General features: G+C 42.0%; 1 protein-coding gene across 7 annotated transcripts in view; it reads right to left on the bottom strand.

The window, feature by feature from the left end:
* The window catches only part of LOC129812779 (ral GTPase-activating protein subunit alpha-2-like), a 157,264-nt gene extending 137,184 nt beyond the window's left edge, over positions 1 to 20,080 (bottom strand). For 5 of the 7 annotated variants that reach the window (XR_008753074.1, XM_055864636.1, XM_055864641.1 and 2 more), the window contains exon 1: positions 19,810 to 20,079. Coding sequence is in view for 6 of the 7 variants with exons in the window: in XM_055864636.1 (XP_055720611.1) it covers positions 19,810 to 19,915 (106 nt within the window). In the remaining variant the exon portion in view is untranslated. Of the gene's footprint in view, positions 1 to 19,809 lie in introns of all 7 variants that reach the window. The other 2 variants (XM_055864640.1, XM_055864642.1) reach the window with 2 other exon arrangements.
* Positions 20,081 to 20,316: the final 236 nt, after the last annotated feature.

The raw sequence follows: 20,316 nt of genomic DNA on the forward strand, positions 1-20,316 counted from the left end.
TTGACTTCGATATGTCACAAACACCAGCCTTCATCAGCCTCGGGCCATGCAGCGAGAGGTGAGCCCGACTCTGCAGCCCCAGGGTACTGACCTGACCTCCGAACACAGCATCTAGCCTGTATGCCACAGCCAAGGTGGGGACTAGAGAACCTGCCCAAAACACAGCATCTAGCCTGTATGCCACAGCCAAGGTGGGGACTAGAAAACCTGGCCAAAACACAGCATCCAGCCTGTATGCCACAGCCAAGGTGGGGACTAGAGAACCTGCCCAAAACACAGCATCTAGCCTGTATGCCACAGCCAAGGTGGGGACTAGAAAACCTGGCCAAAACACAGCATCCAGCCTGTATGCCACAGCCAAGGTGGGGACTAGAGAACCTGGCCAAAACACAGCATCCAGTCTGTATGCCACAGGCAAGATGGGGACTAGATAACCTGGCCAAAACACAGCATCTAGCCTGTATGCCACAGCCAAGATGGGGACTAGAGAACCTGGCCAAAACACAGCATCCAGCCTGTATGCCACAGCCAAGGTGGGGACTAGAGAACCTGGCCAAAACACAGCCAAGATGGGAACTAAATAACCTGGCCAAAACACAGCATCCAGCCTGTACGCCACAGCCAAGATGGGGACTAGATATCCCGGCTGGACATCACACTCTAACGCGTGTCACCATTGTCATACTTATTTTACCAGAACTAGGTCAGTGCTGAATCTGCATTAACAGATGGGCCTCGCACTGTTTGGCAAAAAAAAAATTTTTTTTTTTTTTACTGTACATGATATAATGAATCCAGAAAAACCAAGCCCAAGATGTACCTGAGCTCAATTTCGAATCTCATAGCAAAGGGTCTGAATACTTATGTAAATAAGGTCTGTTTTGAAAAAAAGTGTAAAAACCGTTTTTTGTTTTTGTCATTATGGGGTATTGTGTGTAGATTGATGAGGAATTTGTTTTATTTAATCATTTTAAGAAAAGGCTGTAACATTACAAAATGTGGAAAAAGTGAAAGGGTCTGAATACTTCCCGAATGCACTGTAGATTCAGAACAGAATGATGACTAATATGTTATTGTAGCTCATCGTATAGTAAATCTCGTCACTTGGCTGAGGTGAGGCCTATAGTGCCCTGTGTGAATCTCACTTGAAAGTGAAACACTTTGTTCACTATGACTGCCTGGTATTGACAAGCGTAACACGTACACAGTCATAACGGACAACCATGGGAGTGGCAAGGAGGAAACAGCTACGTGAGATCAGGCCAGGCTGCTCTCTCTCACCCCCAGAGTCAGTGTAGCCACGAGCCCTGCAGACCTAGGGAGGCCTACAGTACTATAGGAGAGAGGTGTGGAGCTAGCAGCGCCAGGGTGATAATGACATTAGCTGCCAGCCTAAATGGGCAACACTAGACAGACACGGACCTGCTAATGGCTGTCTAGTGTCACCAAACCTGCATAGTACAGTTCACATCTATGCCCAGCTATTCACAATGGATTTGAGGTTGCCACATATCAAGGCCTTTTTTCCCCTCCATTCAGAGAAATTAGTTATTGAAATCGCTTGCATTATTTACCATAAAGTAGTGTAAAAGTACCAGGTTTTGACCACTAGATAACGCTGTTCCTGCTATAGCACCACACTCATCCATGTTTTGCTGGTCTCTTGTGTTAATTAAATATCACAATATTTCCTTTAGAACTTTTGGTAGAAAATAGGGCCGGTACAATACCAGTGTCGCAAAGGAAACAAAACACGAATCAGATTGAACTTCTTCAGGAAAACAGCCTTAATGTTGGAAACAATCATTTATTTATTTCCCAAGCTATAGCACACACAATTTTCAATACAGCAGGTTTTTAAAAGACCAAAGAGTTTGGTCTGTGTCATGTTTTCATTATTTCCTAGTAGAAAACCAATAGATTTGTCTCATGATGAAAATGAATTGTGTGGTCATCCTCACATTTCAACCAGTCCTCCATGAAACCAATTCAGTTCGTCCTTCTTTTACACTTAACCCGTGTCCAGGAAACAGCCCCCCTTGTGTGTGGTTTATTATCTTTAAAAAAAGGTCTGGATTAGTTACTGTTAGACCATTCCTGCTGTATAAGCATATCATTAGTTCTAAGGCTCTCAATGTTATGGTCTCTAATGTTCTTCAAGTTGTAAAAGTCCCACAACTGTATACTGTTTTGCAATGGTACAAGAGTCACAATAGAATTCAGAAATGCTTTTTTTTTTAAACACAGATCAAAAAAAATCATCTGAATTTTAAACCATTTCAGCTGCGTTTTAGATTGAGAATCAATACAGTGATCGGGGGGTGTAGCAATAGTTTTTCTTCACAGAAAATACATTAGTGAAACACATTCAGCTGAAAATAGCTTCATTTTCATCAGATGACAACAGAAGAGCAACGCTATTTGGCTGGCGGCCATCAAATGTCTAATATTTATCATAGAAAGAACGTAGCCAGCAACATTTCCTAACGCTTTGCTTGAGGTTAATCTTGCATTTAACCGGAGAAAAGTAGGCTACACCTGCATTGCTTCTACACTTGCATTGCTTCTACACCTGCATTGCTTGCTGTTTGGGGTTTTAGGCTGGGTTTCTGTACAGCACTTTGAGATATCAGCTGATGTAAGAAGGGCTATATAAATAAATTAGATTTATTTCTGGCGTTAATCCCAAAAAACGCCATTCATTTTCTCCATAGGCTTTGTCCAGCAAACCATGGTGTAATTAGTGCCTACAAAAAGACGCCATTACTATTTCTCGCTCTGCCCGTTCGTGAATTCTCATCCGAGTGGAGAAGTGCAACTGAAGCACAAAATTAGTCTGATGCCGATCAGAAATGACAAAACACAGCAAGATATGTGTTTTATTATTTTTTTCCTGCGTGTGAAAAACGCAGAATTCTGCAATCCCTGTTGGTAACGGTATTGGGTTGGGTTTAATGCTGATGCTCACTAATCACTAAACATATAGAGTAGGGCTGGGGGATATTTTTCACATTACGACTACATTTTATCTTTCATAATATAAGTTCGAAATATGCTTTATAAGTAGTTCATGACATTAGGGTGGCAACACGTACATTATACGTGATTTCAATTGGGCTTTCTCCATGCTGATTGAAGTTGTATTGAACAGTGTAAAACAAACAAAAATACTTTTTGCATTTACTGCACTTTTGTTATCATTTCCACACTGTGCCACACAGGGCTGCATGATATGGGCAAAACTAGACCTAGTTAATTGGTGAACTGTTGGAATCATGGAAATAGAATGATTATTAAATTCTATAGTTGGAATCAGTGTTGATTTTGGCAGCTACTTTAGATTTAGTCTTAAAATACTTGAGTCTTAGTCACACATTAGTCATTTCATCCTTCGTTAGTTCTAGTTATTATCAGTCGATTAAAACTCTGGAAAATGTCTCTAGTTTTAGTCAGTCATTTTAGTCACATTGTTTTCTATTAAATTATGAATATTTAGGGTACCTCTAACTTTCATCATGTGCACATTAAGATAGCCTTGACCAACTACAGTAAAACTTAAATGAATAGCCCAAGCTTAAATCACTTAACACAACAGGCACCTAGAGACAGGTTTCTATTTGAGCCAGGCCTCTATTACCTTAATGCACACAGATTTAGCTCATTTTCATTTCAATTGTTTCATTCCAGCATTTTAAACAATTTCTTCATTTCCTGCACTAATGTGTTATTATTTACAGACTGTGTCATGTTTCTTTAGTCTTAGTATTGCTCTATTTTGTCAAGAAAAGAATCATTGACAATAATTATTCTCCTCCGACTGTGTATTTTCGGCAGTTCTTACTTTTGCCACTAGAGGGCGATCGGCTGATTTCTGGGGGTCAGTTTCTTACTGGCATTAAAAACGGATGATTGCCATCATTTTTTGAGCCATTACTGAATTATTTAATGTAACAAATCAAACCTCAAACAATTCATGGTAACTCATGGTAAACTCGTAAACAATTAATTTAGACTCGGCATTTAATTGAAACAGCCGTTTACAGTAGTTGCTGAAATGTGTGCTGTTGCCCGGCTATTAAAAAAGGGACAGGCAGCTATTTGAGACTAACCAATACCAGCCTTAATTAACAATATAGGCTATAAAGCCTTGGCTACAGGTTAATTAATTTACAGCTAAGATTTTCTCCCCATCAGAGCCATCAAGAGGGTAAATAACAGTGGTTTAATTGAAAAGGAGAGAATTTGATCCATTGTCCATTAGTCTCATGTGGAATTTGTCTCGTCACATTTGTCGACTAAAAAGAAAAGAAAATTGTAATCGTTTTTTCCCCCCCAGGGCATATTGTCTCGTTATCATACATTTCTGTCAGGAAAAATAGGTTGTGGACGAGTATTTTTTGCCATAGTTATTTGTTGATGAAATTAAAACTGGTTGGAATATAGTGGGCAGCACCTTGAACACGTTGTTTGAAATGATGACTGAATAAGCCAGGGAGAAATTGACAGGGTAGGAACAAAAGGGTTGGTCAGTGTTCCCAGATGACCCTAATTAGGTTTTACATGACACGTTTTCATACCACATGCAGCTAGCTACCATATTCATGCTTTGCCTATTCCTCTCGGATTTAGAAGATACCATTGAACAAACAGGCTTATCTAGGCCTACACCAGCACTGGTACCATTCCGTATTAGATAACCATGTTTCCTCTGACTAGCCAGCCAACTAGCAATTACTATTAGCGGCTAACGAGATTTATTTTAGCCCCAACTTGCTAAGAAAATACAAAATAGCATACAGTAGTTCAGACAGTAAGACACACAAACTAATAGTGTAACTATAGAACGCTTATGGAAAGCAGCATTTCACCAACAACATCTATCAGACTGCAGAGTGAACGGCAAAAAAGTGCTTGAGACTCCTTGGTCGAGCAACTGCTCCCTCCTTGAGTGACAGGGGGTAGGGCAGGGCGGTGGCATGCAGACATTCTTGCTATACCGCAATGCATGCAGCAGTAGGTGAGGGAAAAAGACGACTCAAGTAGCAAACTATAAAAACGCACAATAAAACGCGCCAGAGTTACGTATCACATTTAACAAACCAAACATTAAAATACCGTTATAGAAGGTAAAATAAAAGCCCAACCGGTCCCTGCATCAATACCGATATATAGTACAATATGCTATACTGCCCAGCCCTAATATAAAGCTGATTTTCAATTTGATTGACTGCCGTGGAGCGGCATTTACTGGTTAAAACCTGGTACTACTTTATGATAAATAATACAACCGACTTCAATTACTAATTTACTAATTACTTCAATTACTAATTTCTCTGAACAGGTAGAAAAAAAACATGGTTGGATGTTGGGTACTACATTTATTGAATATTATCTGAATCCTACCCAGCTCCCGCTCAGCCCAGTCCAAGTTCTTCTCTGTCCTGGCACCCCAATGGTGGAACCAGCATCCATGCCCATCTTCCCAAAAATATCTAAAACTCTACCTCTTCAAACAGTATCTTAAATAATCCTCCTACTCACCTCGACCCCACCAACCCCCAAAATATTAAAATAATTACACACACATACCCCAGTCAAAAGTTTGGACACACCTACTCATTCAAGGGTTTTTCTTTATTTGTACTCTTTTCTACATTGTAGAATAATAGTGAAGACATCAAAAATAGGAAATAACACATGGAATCATATAGTAACCAGAAAAAGTGTTAAACAAATCAAAATAAATTTTCTGTTTGAGATTCTTCAAAGTAGCCACCCTTTGAAAGAATTCAAAGCTGTCATCAAGGCAAACAGCTTCATGAGGTAGTCACCTGGAATGCTTTTCCAACAGCCTTGAAGGATTTCCCACATACACTGAGCACTTGTTGGCTGCTTTTCCTTCACTCTGAAGGTCCAACTCATCCCAAACCATCTCAATTGGGTTGAGGTTGGGTGATTGTGGCGGCCAGGTCATCTGATGCAGCACTCCATCACTCTCCTTCTTGGTCAAATAGCCCTTACACAGCCTGGAGGTGTGTTGCGTCATTGTCCTGTTGAAAAACAAATTATAGTCCCAATAAGCGCAAACCAGATGGGATGGCGTATCGCTGCAGTAGCCATGCTGGTTAAGTGTGCCTTGACTGGGTAACACTGGGTCTTCCATTCCTGTGGCGGTCCTCATGAGAGACAGTTACATCATAGCGCTTGATGGTTTTTGCAACTGCACTTAAGGAAACTGTCAAAGTTCTTGAAATTTTCTGTATAGACTGACAATGTCTTAAAGTAATGATGGAATGTTGTTTCTCTTTTCTTATTTGAGCTGTTCTTGCCATAATATGAACTTGGTCTTTTACCAAATAGGGTTATCTTCTGTATACCACCCCTACCTTGTCACAACACAACTGATTGGCTCAAACGCATTAAAAAGGAAAGAAATTCCACAAATTAAGAAGGCACACCTGTTAATAGAAATTCATTCCAGGTGACTACCTCATGAAGCTGGTTGAGACAATGCCAAGAGTGTGCAAAGCTGAAGTTGAAGAATCTCAAGTATATTTTGATTTGTTTAACACTTTGGTCACTACATGATTCCAATGTCTATTTCGTAGTTTTGATGTCTTCACTATTATTCGACAATGCAAAAAATAGTAAAAATAAAGAAAAACCCTTGAATGGTAGAATAGGTGTTCTAAAACTTTTGACCGGTAGTGTGTGCCTAAAATAACATTGTGGTACCGCGGTTGGGTTCGGGACCAGTTCTTACGGCAGCAGGCGGGAGTCGGACAGAAAGCCAGCAGGAGCAGTATGAAAAGCTGCGGTAGCGGGTGGGAGTCGGACAGAAAGCCAGCGGGAGCAGTTTGAAAAGCTGCGGTAGCGGGTGGGAGTCGGACAGAAAGCCAGCAGGAGCAGTATGAAAAGCTGCCGTAGCCAGACAGAAAGCCAGCGGGAGGAGTATGAATATCTGCTGTAGCGGGTGGGAGTCGGACAGAAAGCCAGCGGGAGCAGTATGAAAAGCTGCCGTAGCCAGACAGAAAGCCAGCGGGAGCAGTATGAATATCTGCTGTAGCGGGTGGGAGTCGGACAGAAAGCCAGCGGGAGCAGTATGAAAAGCTGCGGTAGCGGGTGGGAGTCGGACAGAAAGCCAGCGGGAGCAGTATGAAAAGCTGCGGTAGCGGGTGGGAGTCGGACAGAAAGCCAGCAGGAGCAGTATGAATATCTGCTGTAGCGGGCGGGAGTCGGACAGAAAGCCAGCGGGAGTAGTATGAAAAGCTGAGGTAGCGGGCGGGAGTCGGACAGAAAGCCAGCGGGAGCAGTATGAAAAGCTGCGGTAGCCGGACAGAAAGCCAGCAGGAGCAGTTTGAAAAGCTCCGGTAGCGGGCGGGAATCGGACAGAAAGCCAGCGGGAGCAGTTTGAAAAGCTCCGGTAGCGGGTGGGAGTCGGACAAAAAGCCAGCGGGAGCAGTATGAAAAGCTGAGGTAGCGGGCGGGAGTCGGACAGAAAGCCAGCAGGAGCAGTTTGAAAAGCTGAGGTAGCGGGCAGGAGTCGGACAAAAAGCCAGCGGGAGCAGTATGAAAAGCTGCGGTAGCGGGCGGGAGTCGGACAGAAAGCCAGCAGGAGCAGTTTGAAAAGCTGAGGTAGCGGGCGGGAGTCGGACAAAAAGCCAGCGGGAGCAGTATGAAAAGCTGCGGTAGCCGGACAGAAAGCCAGCGGGAGTAGTATGAAAAGCTGAGGTAGCGGGCGGGAGTCGGACAGAAAGCCAGCGGGAGCAGTATGAAAAGCTGCGGTAGCCGGACAGAAAGCCAGCAGGAGCAGTTTGAAAAGCTCCGGTAGCGGGCGGGAATCGGACAGAAAGCCAGCGGGAGCAGTTTGAAAAGCTCCGGTAGCGGGTGGGAGTCGGACAAAAAGCCAGCGGGAGCAGTATGAAAAGCTGAGGTAGCGGGCGGGAGTCGGACAGAAAGCCAGCAGGAGCAGTTTGAAAAGCTGAGGTAGCGGGCAGGAGTCGGACAAAAAGCCAGCGGGAGCAGTATGAAAAGCTGCGGTAGCGGGCGGGAGTCGGACAGAAAGCCAGCAGGAGCAGTTTGAAAAGCTGAGGTAGCGGGCGGGAGTCGGACAAAAAGCCAGCGGGAGCAGTATGAAAAGCTGCGGTAGCCGGACAGAAAGCCAGCAGGAGCAGTATGAAAAGCTGCGGTAGCGGGCGGGAGTCGGACAGAAAGCCAGCAGGAGCAGTATGAAAAGCTGCGGTAGCGGGCGGGAGTCGGACAGAAAGCCAGCGGGAGCAGTATGAAAAGCTGCGGTAGCGGGCGGGAGTCGGACAGAAAGCCAGCATGAGCAGTATGAAAAGCTGCCGTAGCCGGACAGAAAGCCAGCGGGAGCAGTATGAAAAGCTGAGGTAGCGGGCGGGAGTCAGACAGAAAGCCAGCGGAAGCAGTATGAAAAGCAGCATCTTGCTAAGATGCATTTAAACTGTGACGCATGAGCAGCATCTCAGCGTTACGCTATGGTATAATGAACATGGGCAAGTGATTAAAAGTAGGCTACACGGTGGACAGGGATGAAAGAAAACGAGATTGTATCTATCCCAGTGTGTTTTGAAAATTTGAAAATCACATGTCAAGGTCTCAGCTTGACTCAGCAGAGAAAAGGACCTTGCTGACTTTTTTTTCCGATGTGGCAGTGATTGTTTCCCCAGAGCTTTACCTCCTAACAGCAGCCATCCTAGTTGACCCTGACCCCACCATCACTCACCACAAAAGCATGGAGAGGAAAGAGGAAGAAGTGACACTGGCCAACATCCTGTCTTCCCCTCCCTCTTGCTCACACGTGTGTGTGTGTGTGTGTGTGTGTGCGTGTGCGTGTGCGCGTGATCCAAGTTAAGGAATAGCCATGCATAGCTCCAGTCACAGAGCCATGTGTGATCAGGTGGTCTAGCAGGCTCCTGTAATTAACAACCTCAGGCAGATCCAGTCAGGCATGAACAGCAAATTAACATGCAGCAGCTCACACACTCAACATTACAGATATCCTCACTGGGCACAAAACCAACAAAAAAAACTCCACTGAAAATAGACTCTCTTCAGAATTCCCCTTCAAGTAGGCTACAGCAGTCTTAGGGCCGTGACTATTTCCTGACCATAGACCTTGGTATAGCCTACTGATGCCGTCATGTCATACTGTGATATTGGGCCTAAATCAAACTTGAGTCAAGCAGTGTTTTCCACTAGCGCTGAATGTTGGCTATACACCAGGTTACACAGCAATTTTCAGCCGTGTACTTTTTCAACTTAAATTAACTAGGCTACTTTTCAATGAGCAAATCAGAAAAAAAGGCTGCAGCGTCCTCTCCCGCTAGAGGTAACGATGAGTCGAAATCAACTTAGCCTGTGGTTTTCTGGCACATTCAGTTATTTTCTTTTGCGTGTTTCATATGATGCCCCAAAGTGTTGGCGCATCGACTTCCTGTACATTGATTTGCGAACAGCAAGCTTGACTGAATAAAGTCGATCTCATATATTCTTGCCATTCCGAAATACAACGGAGTGTCAAGTCTTGACTATCTTAATTATGTTTGTTTGTTATTTTATAAAATAATGACATACCATGTTGTCACGTTCCTGACCTGTTTTCTGTTGTTTGGTATGTGTTTAATTGGTCAGGGCGTGAGTTTTAGGTGGGTAGTCTATGTTATGTGTTTTCTATGTTGGGTTAATGGGTTGCCTGGTATGGCTCTCAATTAGAGGCAGGTGTTTGGCGTTTCCTCTGATTGAGAGTCATATTAAGGTAGGTTGTTTCACATTGTTTGTTGTGGGTGGTTGTCTTCCGTGTCAGTACATGTTACCACACGGGACTGTTTCGGTTTGTCTGTTCCTGTTCGTGTGTTCTTCGTTTCATGTAAGTTCGTAAGTTTAGGTCTGTTTAGTTCATTTTGTTATTTTGTTTTCTAAAGTGTTATTTTGTGTTTCGTCGTTTTGTCTAATAAATCATTATGTCCACATACCTCGCTGCGTGTTGGTCTGATCCATGCTCCTCCTCATCCGAGGAGGAGGAATATGACGACGATCGTTACACATGTTCAATTATTACACAATTAATTAATTAAGTAGTAATCTGGGGAACCACGGGAAAAGTTATTTAACGAGTTACTATCTCCCGACTAAACTCTAAAGACATCTCTTTCGTCAGTCAGTCAATTAATTCAATCTTATTACCTCATATCAGACTCATTCTGAATGTCGCAGAACTCTTGGATATCTGCACGAACCCTAGCATAAATGATGAAATTGGCTTAATTTATTTATTTATTTACTAACTAACTAACCACACAGAATAAAACAAACAAACAAACAGGATAGTTTTCACATCGATTACTACACAATGGAATGAAAAGTCCCTAGTAGACTAAACCAGTATGACGGCTTGTTACACAAAATTACGGATTCAAAAGAGAGGGAAAGGGAGAGACAAAGGAATTCCACGATTGTACAGACAGCTGATTACTATGCTCACGGAAATGCGAATAATTTGCACACGAACGGCCGCTCATTCAAAAATAATTGCAATGTAGATATTCACTAGGGATGCACGATAAATCTGCGTATTCCTCCAAAGCCCAGTTGTCCTGAGTCTGCACAACTCTGCCAGGACGTAGGATCATGGGAGACACTCAAGTGCTTTAGTACTATATCTCGACACAATGATGAAAATAATCACGGCCTCTAAACCTTCAAGCTGCATACTAGACCCTATTCCAACTAAACTGCTGAAAGAGCTGCTTCCTGTGCTTGGCCCTCCTACGTTGAACATAATAAACAGCTCTCTATCCACCGGATGTGTACCAAACTCACTAAAAGTGGCAGAAAAAGCCAAAAAAAGCCTCTCTTGAAAAAGCCAAACATTGACCAACAAAATATAAAAAACTATCGGCCTATAGCGAATCTCCCATTCCTCTCAAAAAAAATAGAAAAAGCTGATGCGAAGCATCTCACTGCCTTCCTGAAGACTAACAATGTATACGAAAAGCTTCATTCTGGTTTTAGACCCCATCATAGCAATGAGACTGCACTTGTGAAGGTGGTAAATGACCTTTTAATGGCGTCAGACCGAGACTCTGCATCTGTCCTCGTGCTCCTAGACCTTAGTGCTGCTTTTGATACCATCGATCAGATTGGAAACCCAAATTGGTCTACATGGACAAGTTCTGGTCTGGTTTAGATCTTATCTGTCGAAAAGATATCAGTTTGTCTCTGTGGATGGTTTGTCCTCTGACAAATCAACTGTAAATGTCTGTGTTCCTCGAGGTTCCGTTTTAGGACCACTATTGTTTTCACTATTTATTTTACCTCTTCGGGATGTCATTCGAAAACATAATGTTAACTTTCACCGCTATACAGATGACACACAGCTGTACATTTCGATGAAACATGGTAAAGCCCCAAAATTGCCCTTGCTGGAAGCCTGTGTTTCAGACATAAGGAAGTGGATGGCTGCAAATTCTTATTTTAAACTCAGACAAAACAGAGATGCTTGTTCTAGGTCCCAAGAAACAAAGATCTTCTGTTGAATCTGACAATTAATCTTGATGGTTGTACAGTCGTCTCAAATAAAACTGAAGGTCCTCGGCGTTACTCTGGACCCTGATCTCTCTTTTGACGAACATATCAAGACTGTTTCAAGGACAGCCTTTTTCCATCTACGTAATATTGCAAAAATCAGAAACTTTGCTCTACTTTCCAGCTACCAGGATAAAGCACTAAATAAGCTTCAGTTAGTGCTAAACTCAGCTGCTAGAATCTTGACTAGAACCCAAAAATTTGATCATATTACTCCAGTGCTAGCCTCTACACTGGCATCCTGTTCAGGCAAGGGCTGATTTCAAGGTTTAACCTCTCTGGGGTAGGGGGCAGTATTTTCACATCTGGATGAAAAGTGTGCCCAAACTAAACTGCCTGTTACTCAGGCCCAGAAGCTAGGATATGCATTTTATTGGTAGATTTGGATAGAAAACTCTAAAGTTTCTAAAACTGTTAAAATAATGTCTGAGTATAACAGAACTGATATGGCAGGCGAAACCCCGGGAACAAACCCCCCCCCAAAAAAATAATCAGCTTACCACTATTTTCAATGGCTAGTATTTTAATAATAAGGCCAAGTCCTCCCAGATTGCAGTTCTTAGGGCTTTCACTAGATGTCAGTCTTTAGAAAGACTTTCAGGCTGGTATTTGGAAAAATTACCCAGAAATTGTAGTTTTCCTAGGTGGCTCCCATTTTGGCTGTAGTGTTTCCAAGCGCGTGGAGGAAAGCGTGTTCTTTCTTATTTATCTCCAGTAATGAACATACTGTTCTCCGTCTTAAATGTTATCGCTTATTTGTGTATTAGGATACCTAAGGTTTGATTATAAACGTTGTTTGACTTGTTTGGAAAAGTTTATTAGTAACGTTTGGGATTCAATTTGTATGCATTTTGATGGAGGGAAACTGAGTGGATTGACTGAAGCGCGCCAGCTAAACAGAGTTTTTATGACTATAAAAGAAGGACATTATCGAACAAAAGGACCATTTGTGATGTAACTGGGACCTTTTGGAGTGCCAACAGAAGAAGATCATCAAAGTTAAGGCATTTTTTATATCGCTATTTCTGACTTTTGTGTCGCACCTGACTGGTTGAAATATGATTTTTCATGTTTTTGTATGCGGGGCGCTGTCCTCAGGTAATCGCATTATTTGCTTTCGCCTTAAAGCCTTTTTGAAATCTGACACAGCGGCTGGATTAAGAAGTTAAGCTTTATTTTAATGTATATCACATATATTTTCAAATATGTTAAATATTTGAATTGAGTATTTTTGAATTTCATGACGCCGCGTAAAATTTTGCGCTATACGTGCAACACAGCATTATACTAAACTAGCCCACAATGTCTGCTGTGTGGATCGAGCAGTCAACAAGTTGAGCAGTCATTTGAAAGAGTAACAAAATTTCAGCGAGACAACTCAAAGGCGATATCCATTAAAGCCAAGATAATTGGAATTCATTGTCCTTAACAAACAACCGTTACCCGTTGTGGGTAATGTTGGCTTTTGCTGACTAGTCGAGCACCGGTACACACGACCAAGTGCACTATTTTTAAGATGTTGCCCTACCGGAATTACACAGTAATAGCATCACTGCTATTAGCTTCACGACATACATACTATGGAACGCCGTTTGGGTTTTTGAGTGTCAAAAAAGATACAGTAGCACTGTCAAAGCTGTACAAAAAAGTCAGCAAACACAGGCCACGAACAATGTGTTTACAATAATGCGTTGGTAATAAAGCATAATTTGTTCGACCTCGACCGCATTTGTTCGACCGCAACCTAAACTCAGCAAAAAAAGAAGCGTCCCTTTTTCAGGACACTGTCTTTCAAAGATAATTCGTAAAAATCTAAAATCTAACTTCACAGATCTTCATTGTAAAAGGTTTAAACACTGTTTCCCATGCTTGTTCAATGAACCATAAACAATGAACTTCTTATGGCTGCAGGGGCAGTATTGAGTAGCTTGGATGAAAGGTGCCCAAAGTAAACGGCCTTCTGCTCCTCAGTCCCAGTTACTAATATATGCATAGTATTATTAGTATTGGATAGAAAACACTCAAGTTTCTAAAACTGTTTGAATTATGTCTGTGAGTATAACAGAACTCATATGGCAGGCAAAAACCAAGATCCCATTGAAATCACAGCGAGATATGAATGAGTATTCACTTCCTACGGCTTCCACTAGATGGCAACAGTCTGTAGAACTTTGTCTGATCACTCTACTGTGAAGGGGGGCCGAAGGAGACAGGAATGAGTCACCACTGCCATGAGGTGAACATTCTTTCACTATGCGCCTTCACATAAGAGGCAGCTCCGTTCCATCGCTTATCTGAAGTCAATGTAATTCTCTGGTTGGAACGTAATTCAAGATTTGAACAACATTCTAAAGATTGATTCAATACATCGTTTGACATGTTTCTACTGACTGTTACGGAACTTTTGGACATTTCGTCACGTTTTAGTTAATGCGCTTTGTGACTTTGGCATTGTTTACCAAACGCGCTAACCAAAGTAGCTAATTGGAAATAAATAACAGACCTTATCAAACAAATCATGCATTTATTGTGGACCTGGGATTCCTGGGAGTGCATTCTGATGAAGATCAAAGGTAAGGGAATATTTATCATGTAATTTCTGGTTTCTGTTGACTCCAACATGGCGGCTAATTTGACTCTTGTTCTGAGCTCCGTCACAGATTATAGCATGGTTTGCTTTTTCCGTAAAGTTCTTTTGAAATCTGACACAGCGGTTGCATTAAGGAGAGGTATATCTATAATTCCATGTGTATAACTTGTATTATCATCTACATTTATGATGAGTATTTCTGTTGAAACGATGTGGCTATGCACCATCACTGGATGTTTTTGGAACTAGTGAATGTAACGGGCCAATATAAACTGATTTTTTTTTATATAAATATGAACTTTATTAAACAAAACATGCATATATTGTGTAACGTGAAGTCCTATGAATGTCATCTGATGAAGATCATCAAAGGTTAGTGATTAATTTTAGCTATATTTCTGCTTTTTGTGACTGCTATCTTTTGCTGGAAAAATGGCTGTGCTTATTGTGGTTTGGTGTGACCTAACAATCATTTGTAGTGCTTTTGCTGAAAAGCATATTTGAAATCGGACACTTTGGTGGGATTAACAACAAGATTACTTTTAAAATGGTACTGTATAAGAAACATGTATGTCTGAGGAATTTTAATTATGAGATTTCTGTTGTTTTGAATTTGGCGCCCTGCACTTTCACTGGCTGTTGTCATATCATCCCGTTACCGGGATTGCAGCCATAAGAAGTTGATGAACATGCACCTGTGGAACGGTCGTTAACTTCTTGGGGTTAATAGGTTTTGATTATGTTTTACTGGTAATGGGGACATACATAAATGCTTACAAAATATATTTTGGTCAGTGTGGTGTGTGTGTGTGTGTCACCTGTATTTAACTACGCAAGTGAGTTAAGAACAAATTTTTATTTACAATAATGGCCTACCCCAGCCAAACCCGGACAACGCTGGGCCAATTGTGTGCCGCCCTATGGGACTACCAATCATGGCCGGGTGTGATAGAGCCTGGATTCAAACCAGGGACTGTAGTGATGCCTCTTGCACTGAGATGCAGTGCCTTAGACCGCTGCGTCCATGTGTGCGTTAAATATTTAACCGTACTAGAATGCATAAAAGGCAGCTAAAATTTTAAATAAATCGGTATTATGAATTACGCCGACATAATGTCTGTGCTCCCATGGGTGAGGCCACTGACTGGTTAAAATTTTAATATGAAAAACAATTCTCATTTACAAGGCTAACATCACATTTCATCTTCTCACAAATTGTTTCATATTTAATTGTATAAGTTCCACAAGATTTGTAAATCTGATAACTGGGAAATATACACATTCAGAGATACAGTTGTTCTCATAGCGTCCTTAATGAGATCCCAAAACAACAACTGTTCTGACATAATTGTTCTTTCAGTACGCACGGACCAGTCCAACTGTTTGGATTACAGAAATATTGTTTCATTATTCAACCATTTGATGTTACTGTTTTGGCGAGAGGAATCGCCTTGTAACAAAGAGATTTTTCCCCTCCTCCTGCAAAGCCCAAAGGCAGAGTTTCTACAAGGTATTTACGACCGTCATAAAATGGCCGACTTCACCCCTCTCCGGGAGAAAGAGGGCGCTGTAGAGCGGACCCACTGTAACTTGATCCTTCCTATCCTCACAGGAGAGTCATGACAGTAGTTACATGTCAATGGTATCGAAACGGGACAAGTGAACTAAAGATCTCGTTTGTATTTTCAATATGTTTTGTTTGTATTTTAAAGTCCATCAGGACTAGCCAGACAGTGACGTTTGAGTGAGTGACTCGTCAGCAGCCTACCGAATCGCATTGGTAAGAGAGCTGATGTTTTGGCTGCCTAATTTACATACTGGTAGGCTTTTTGGAAATAATCTGCAGAAATTCTAAAAACAGTCAATGAAGATTGTGAATCCTCCTCACTGCAGGAACAATAGGTAGGCTTGTGGCGAGAATGCCTTACTGTGGTCCAAAATATGATAAAAGAAAACTTTTTTTTTTTTTGTGGCCTGCTGTAGGTCATTTTGCAGGGCGCTGGCAGTGCACCTCCTTGCACAAAGGCAGAGGTAGCGGTCCTGCTGCTGGGTTGTTGCCCTCCTACGGCCTCTTCCACGTCTCCTGATGTACTGGCCTGTCTCCTGGTAGCGCCTGCATACTCTGGACACTACGCTGACAGACACAGCAAACCTTTTTGCCACAGTTTGCATTGATGTGCCATCCTGGATGAACTGCACTACCTGAGCCACTTGTGTGGGTTGTAGACTCCGTCTCATGCTACCACTAGAGTGAGAGCACCCCCAGCATTCAAAAGTGACCAAAACATCAGCCAGGAAGCATAGGAACTGAGAAGTGGTCTGTGGTCACCACCTGCAGAATCACTCCTGTTTTGGGGGGTGTCTTGCTAATTGCCTATAATTTCCACCTTTTGTCTATTCCATTTGCACAACAGCATGTGAAATTTATTGTCAATCAGTGTTGCTTCCTAAGTGGACAGTTTGATTTCACAGAAGTGTGATTGACTTGGAGTTACATTGTGTTGTTTAAGTGTTCCCTTTATTTTTTTGAGCAGTGTATAATTCCAATCTTGATATCAAAAACATCAGAAGTGGCATATTTTATATTACTGTAAGAATGGAGGGAGTGGCATTTGTCTGAGTTCTTTGGTCAGTGTGTGTAAAATCTGTCCAAGTTCTCGTCAAAATATGTCTTTTGAACACAAAAAAAAACATATAGCTTTGTAAGCTTTCACCATGACATAACAGCACAATCATTTTTATTTAAAAGAGGTCAACGTTCCCCTAGACTCCCTGCTGTGTCCAGCACCCAATCACTCATCCCTACTTCCTGTCCACACAGGAACCAGCCAGCACCAGACCAGGAGGAAATCCTTCTTTGTTGAAAACACTGACTGCAGGAGGGAGGAGGGTGGCCAACGGACATCAATATGGAGGCCCAGCTATCAGCTGCTGCACAAACAGACCTGCCTTATCTTTGCCCACACATGAGGACAAGAAAAACCGTAGGGAAGTAACAGACTCCCTTGGACCACTGTTGACCTCTATCTTGACCGTACAAGTCTTGACATTGAATGTGCAGCGTCAGCAGGAAAGTACCCTGATAGGCTAGACTTTTGACATATTAACCACCTTTGCGCTAGTTCAGCACTTTTTTGAGATGGAGATTTGTACACAGACACAGTGTAAAGTGGTTGATAGGTAGTGCCTGACAGGGGGCCAGTCCCAGATACAGGTGTTCTACAGGTCAGCGAGCCTGTTAAAAGATGGACTCAGGCAAGGGGGGTCAATTGAAATGGTCCAAGTAGCACACCGCTCCACAATGAGCTTCATAAAAGACACTACACGAAGAGAGTGAGAGTCTGGCAATATTTCTGGTTGTTTGGCATGGAATGATACTGATGCAGAGGGAAATTAGGCTAAATGACCTTACAGTATGCATATAACCTAGGCCTACAACACAGAATGACGCTTCCTGTTCAAAGGTAGACCCTAGGTTAACAAACAGGACTTTCTTTAGAAGAGTCCCATCTGCAAATAAATGGAGAAGATACTTTTTTCAACAGCATTCAATGTGAAAGAGTGTAATATAATGAGGCGTCTATATGTCCTCAATTTACAGTCAGGTCCACAATTATTGGCACCTTTGATAAAGATATTATATGCTCCAAATAAATTGCTATTATATTATTTTAAGTGATGAAAAAAAATCTAAAAGATAGGGGTGCCAATAATTTTGGCCCCTGTGTTCAATACTCTAGCACTCTCCCCTTGTGAGGATAACAACCCTGAGCCTTTTTATAAAGATGTTTTATGAGGTTGGAGAACACGTTGGGGCTACTACTGGTGTGCGTGGCCAAAGAGCTCTATTTTCATGCCGGTACTATGGTCAGACAGAGTACTTTGGCCACGGACACCAGTGGTAGGTTTGGCATTGAAAACAGAAACAAATGCAGAAAAGTATATCATACCTACAGTAAAATATGGTGGTGGATCTTTGATGTTAGTCTCCAAACTTGAACCACATTGAAAACGTGTGGCGTGAATTGAAGAGGGCAATCCATAAGAGCAGACAAAGGATATCAAGGAACTGGAACGATTCTGTATGGAGGAATGGTCTAAAATGTTCTCCAATCTCATAAAACATTGGATAAAAAGACTTGAGTATTGAAAACAGGGGTGCCAATCATTTTGACCAGTATCTTGAGATTTTTTGTATTACTTGTTAAACAAAATATTTCTCTAAGCAATTGTAGTATAAAATAAATGTCCCTTTGTTTTGTTGCATACAATATAGCTCAGTATAATTACAGTATTTTCTGTTCATCTTTATTACGGGTGCCAAAAATGATGGACCTGACTGTATATCCAATTAAAAAGAGTTAGATCCACAATCTGTCATTCCAAACATGTCTGCAATTTGTACAAATGTATTTTCTTGTCCTTGCAGTCTTCTGAATTTTTGCATAAGATGAGTGAGAGAAACAATATTGACCATTGAAACTCTAGGTAGGAACTGATAGTGAAATAGACTTAAACAAATTTAAACACAAAGCCTGGTAAGATAAATTCCACAAAAATAAACTGAAACAGTGGTTCATTTCCCCAAGGAGAACAAACTAGCAGAACTACAGTCAACTGTCACACACCCCCACATCCTTTCTCTGATAACCATACCCGGGGAAAGATAGGTATGCCTGCCTATTGAATAGGCTTCTTCTATTCAATACCTATATTTTCACTTTGTTTTTGATATATAGACTAATGTCTCAAACAGACAAATTATAAGATACTTTATTTGCAGCTAATAGAAAAAAAACGTACCTAATTGTTAGGCTGGCTATTCCGATAATGTCCTACTGCCTGCATCAGGACAAAATAAATGGCATTCAATGAGAATAGGTAGCAATGTCATGTGACAACCACCTATGAATTATGCAATACTATCTGAATATGTAGCTAACTGGCTAGGTAAGAAATTGAAAGTACACCCAAAGGCTAATTTAATTTGTGGGACTAGCAAACTAGCTACCTAGTTACATGATTCAACAAAGTGTCATGTGCATTATGTTCAGATGTCATCTCCAAATGTTGGCTAACGTTACTGAATGGCTCTTTTGTTAATGCTAGCTAGCCTAGCAATATACATTTCATTGAGTTTAGCAAGCTATACAGTGCCAGCTGCTATGTTAGCTAACAACTCTTTGAGGGACTAGAGGTTGATAGCTAGTAAGCAAGCAGCCAACTTGCAAACAAAACTGTCCATCTAGTTAGTACCTAGGACGTGAAGCGAAGCACCTTGTTAGCACAAAGCTAGGTTTTTGTAACCTGCCTGCTGCTGACTGGCATGCTAATCAGCTAGCTCTGGCTAACCGTTCTACAATGACACTACTGGTGGCTTGCAAACGAACGTTAGACAGACGCGCTAACCACAAAGGATGGCTTGGCTTAGCTAGCTAACGTTAGCCAGCTCCACGTTTATCATATAGGTTAGCATGATGCCCCATATATTCGACGTGGTAAAAAAAACATTGGACACAAAGGTTAGCTAGCTAGCTTACTAGGAGGCAGGCACCATCAATAATCGAGCGAGTCACTGGTGCTGCATCAAAGCTCGATGACATGTCACTCACCTAACAGGGACCGGAGGTGCTTCAGTCGGGTCAATACATCCTTCTTTGGGTCCAGAACTTTCTGTGTAGATTTCTTGACGTCTCCATGGCCCCTTCGAGTGAACATTCCGCTGTAAAACGCAATTTTGAAACCTAGAATAAGTTACCTCTTCTTTACCATATAGTGAGCCTATGCTGTGACTCCGTCACTTTCCTCACCACCGCTCTATGCTTGCTCCGCGAGCATACTTTGCGCCGCTAGTCCCCTCCTTTTTCGTGGGTGTGTAAACACGGAAGCGCAGCTCGTAACGTGGCCACGCCCCCTGTAGTACGTAGCCAGCAAGTGCTCAAGCGCTTGCCCCATGTTTACAATTTCACACAAACTTAATATTGCCACTGTCTTTGAGAGCTACCAACTCTCACCCATTGGCCGTGAAACACGTATTTGACCCTCTTCTCACACACCACACCTCTTATATCTCACGCATTGAAAAGTACTGCCTTTTCTAATAAGTCAGTGCGTTAACT

This window comes from Salvelinus fontinalis, chromosome 16, assembly GCF_029448725.1.
Source record: "Salvelinus fontinalis isolate EN_2023a chromosome 16, ASM2944872v1, whole genome shotgun sequence".
NCBI classification, from domain to species: Eukaryota; Metazoa; Chordata; class Actinopteri; order Salmoniformes; family Salmonidae; genus Salvelinus; species Salvelinus fontinalis.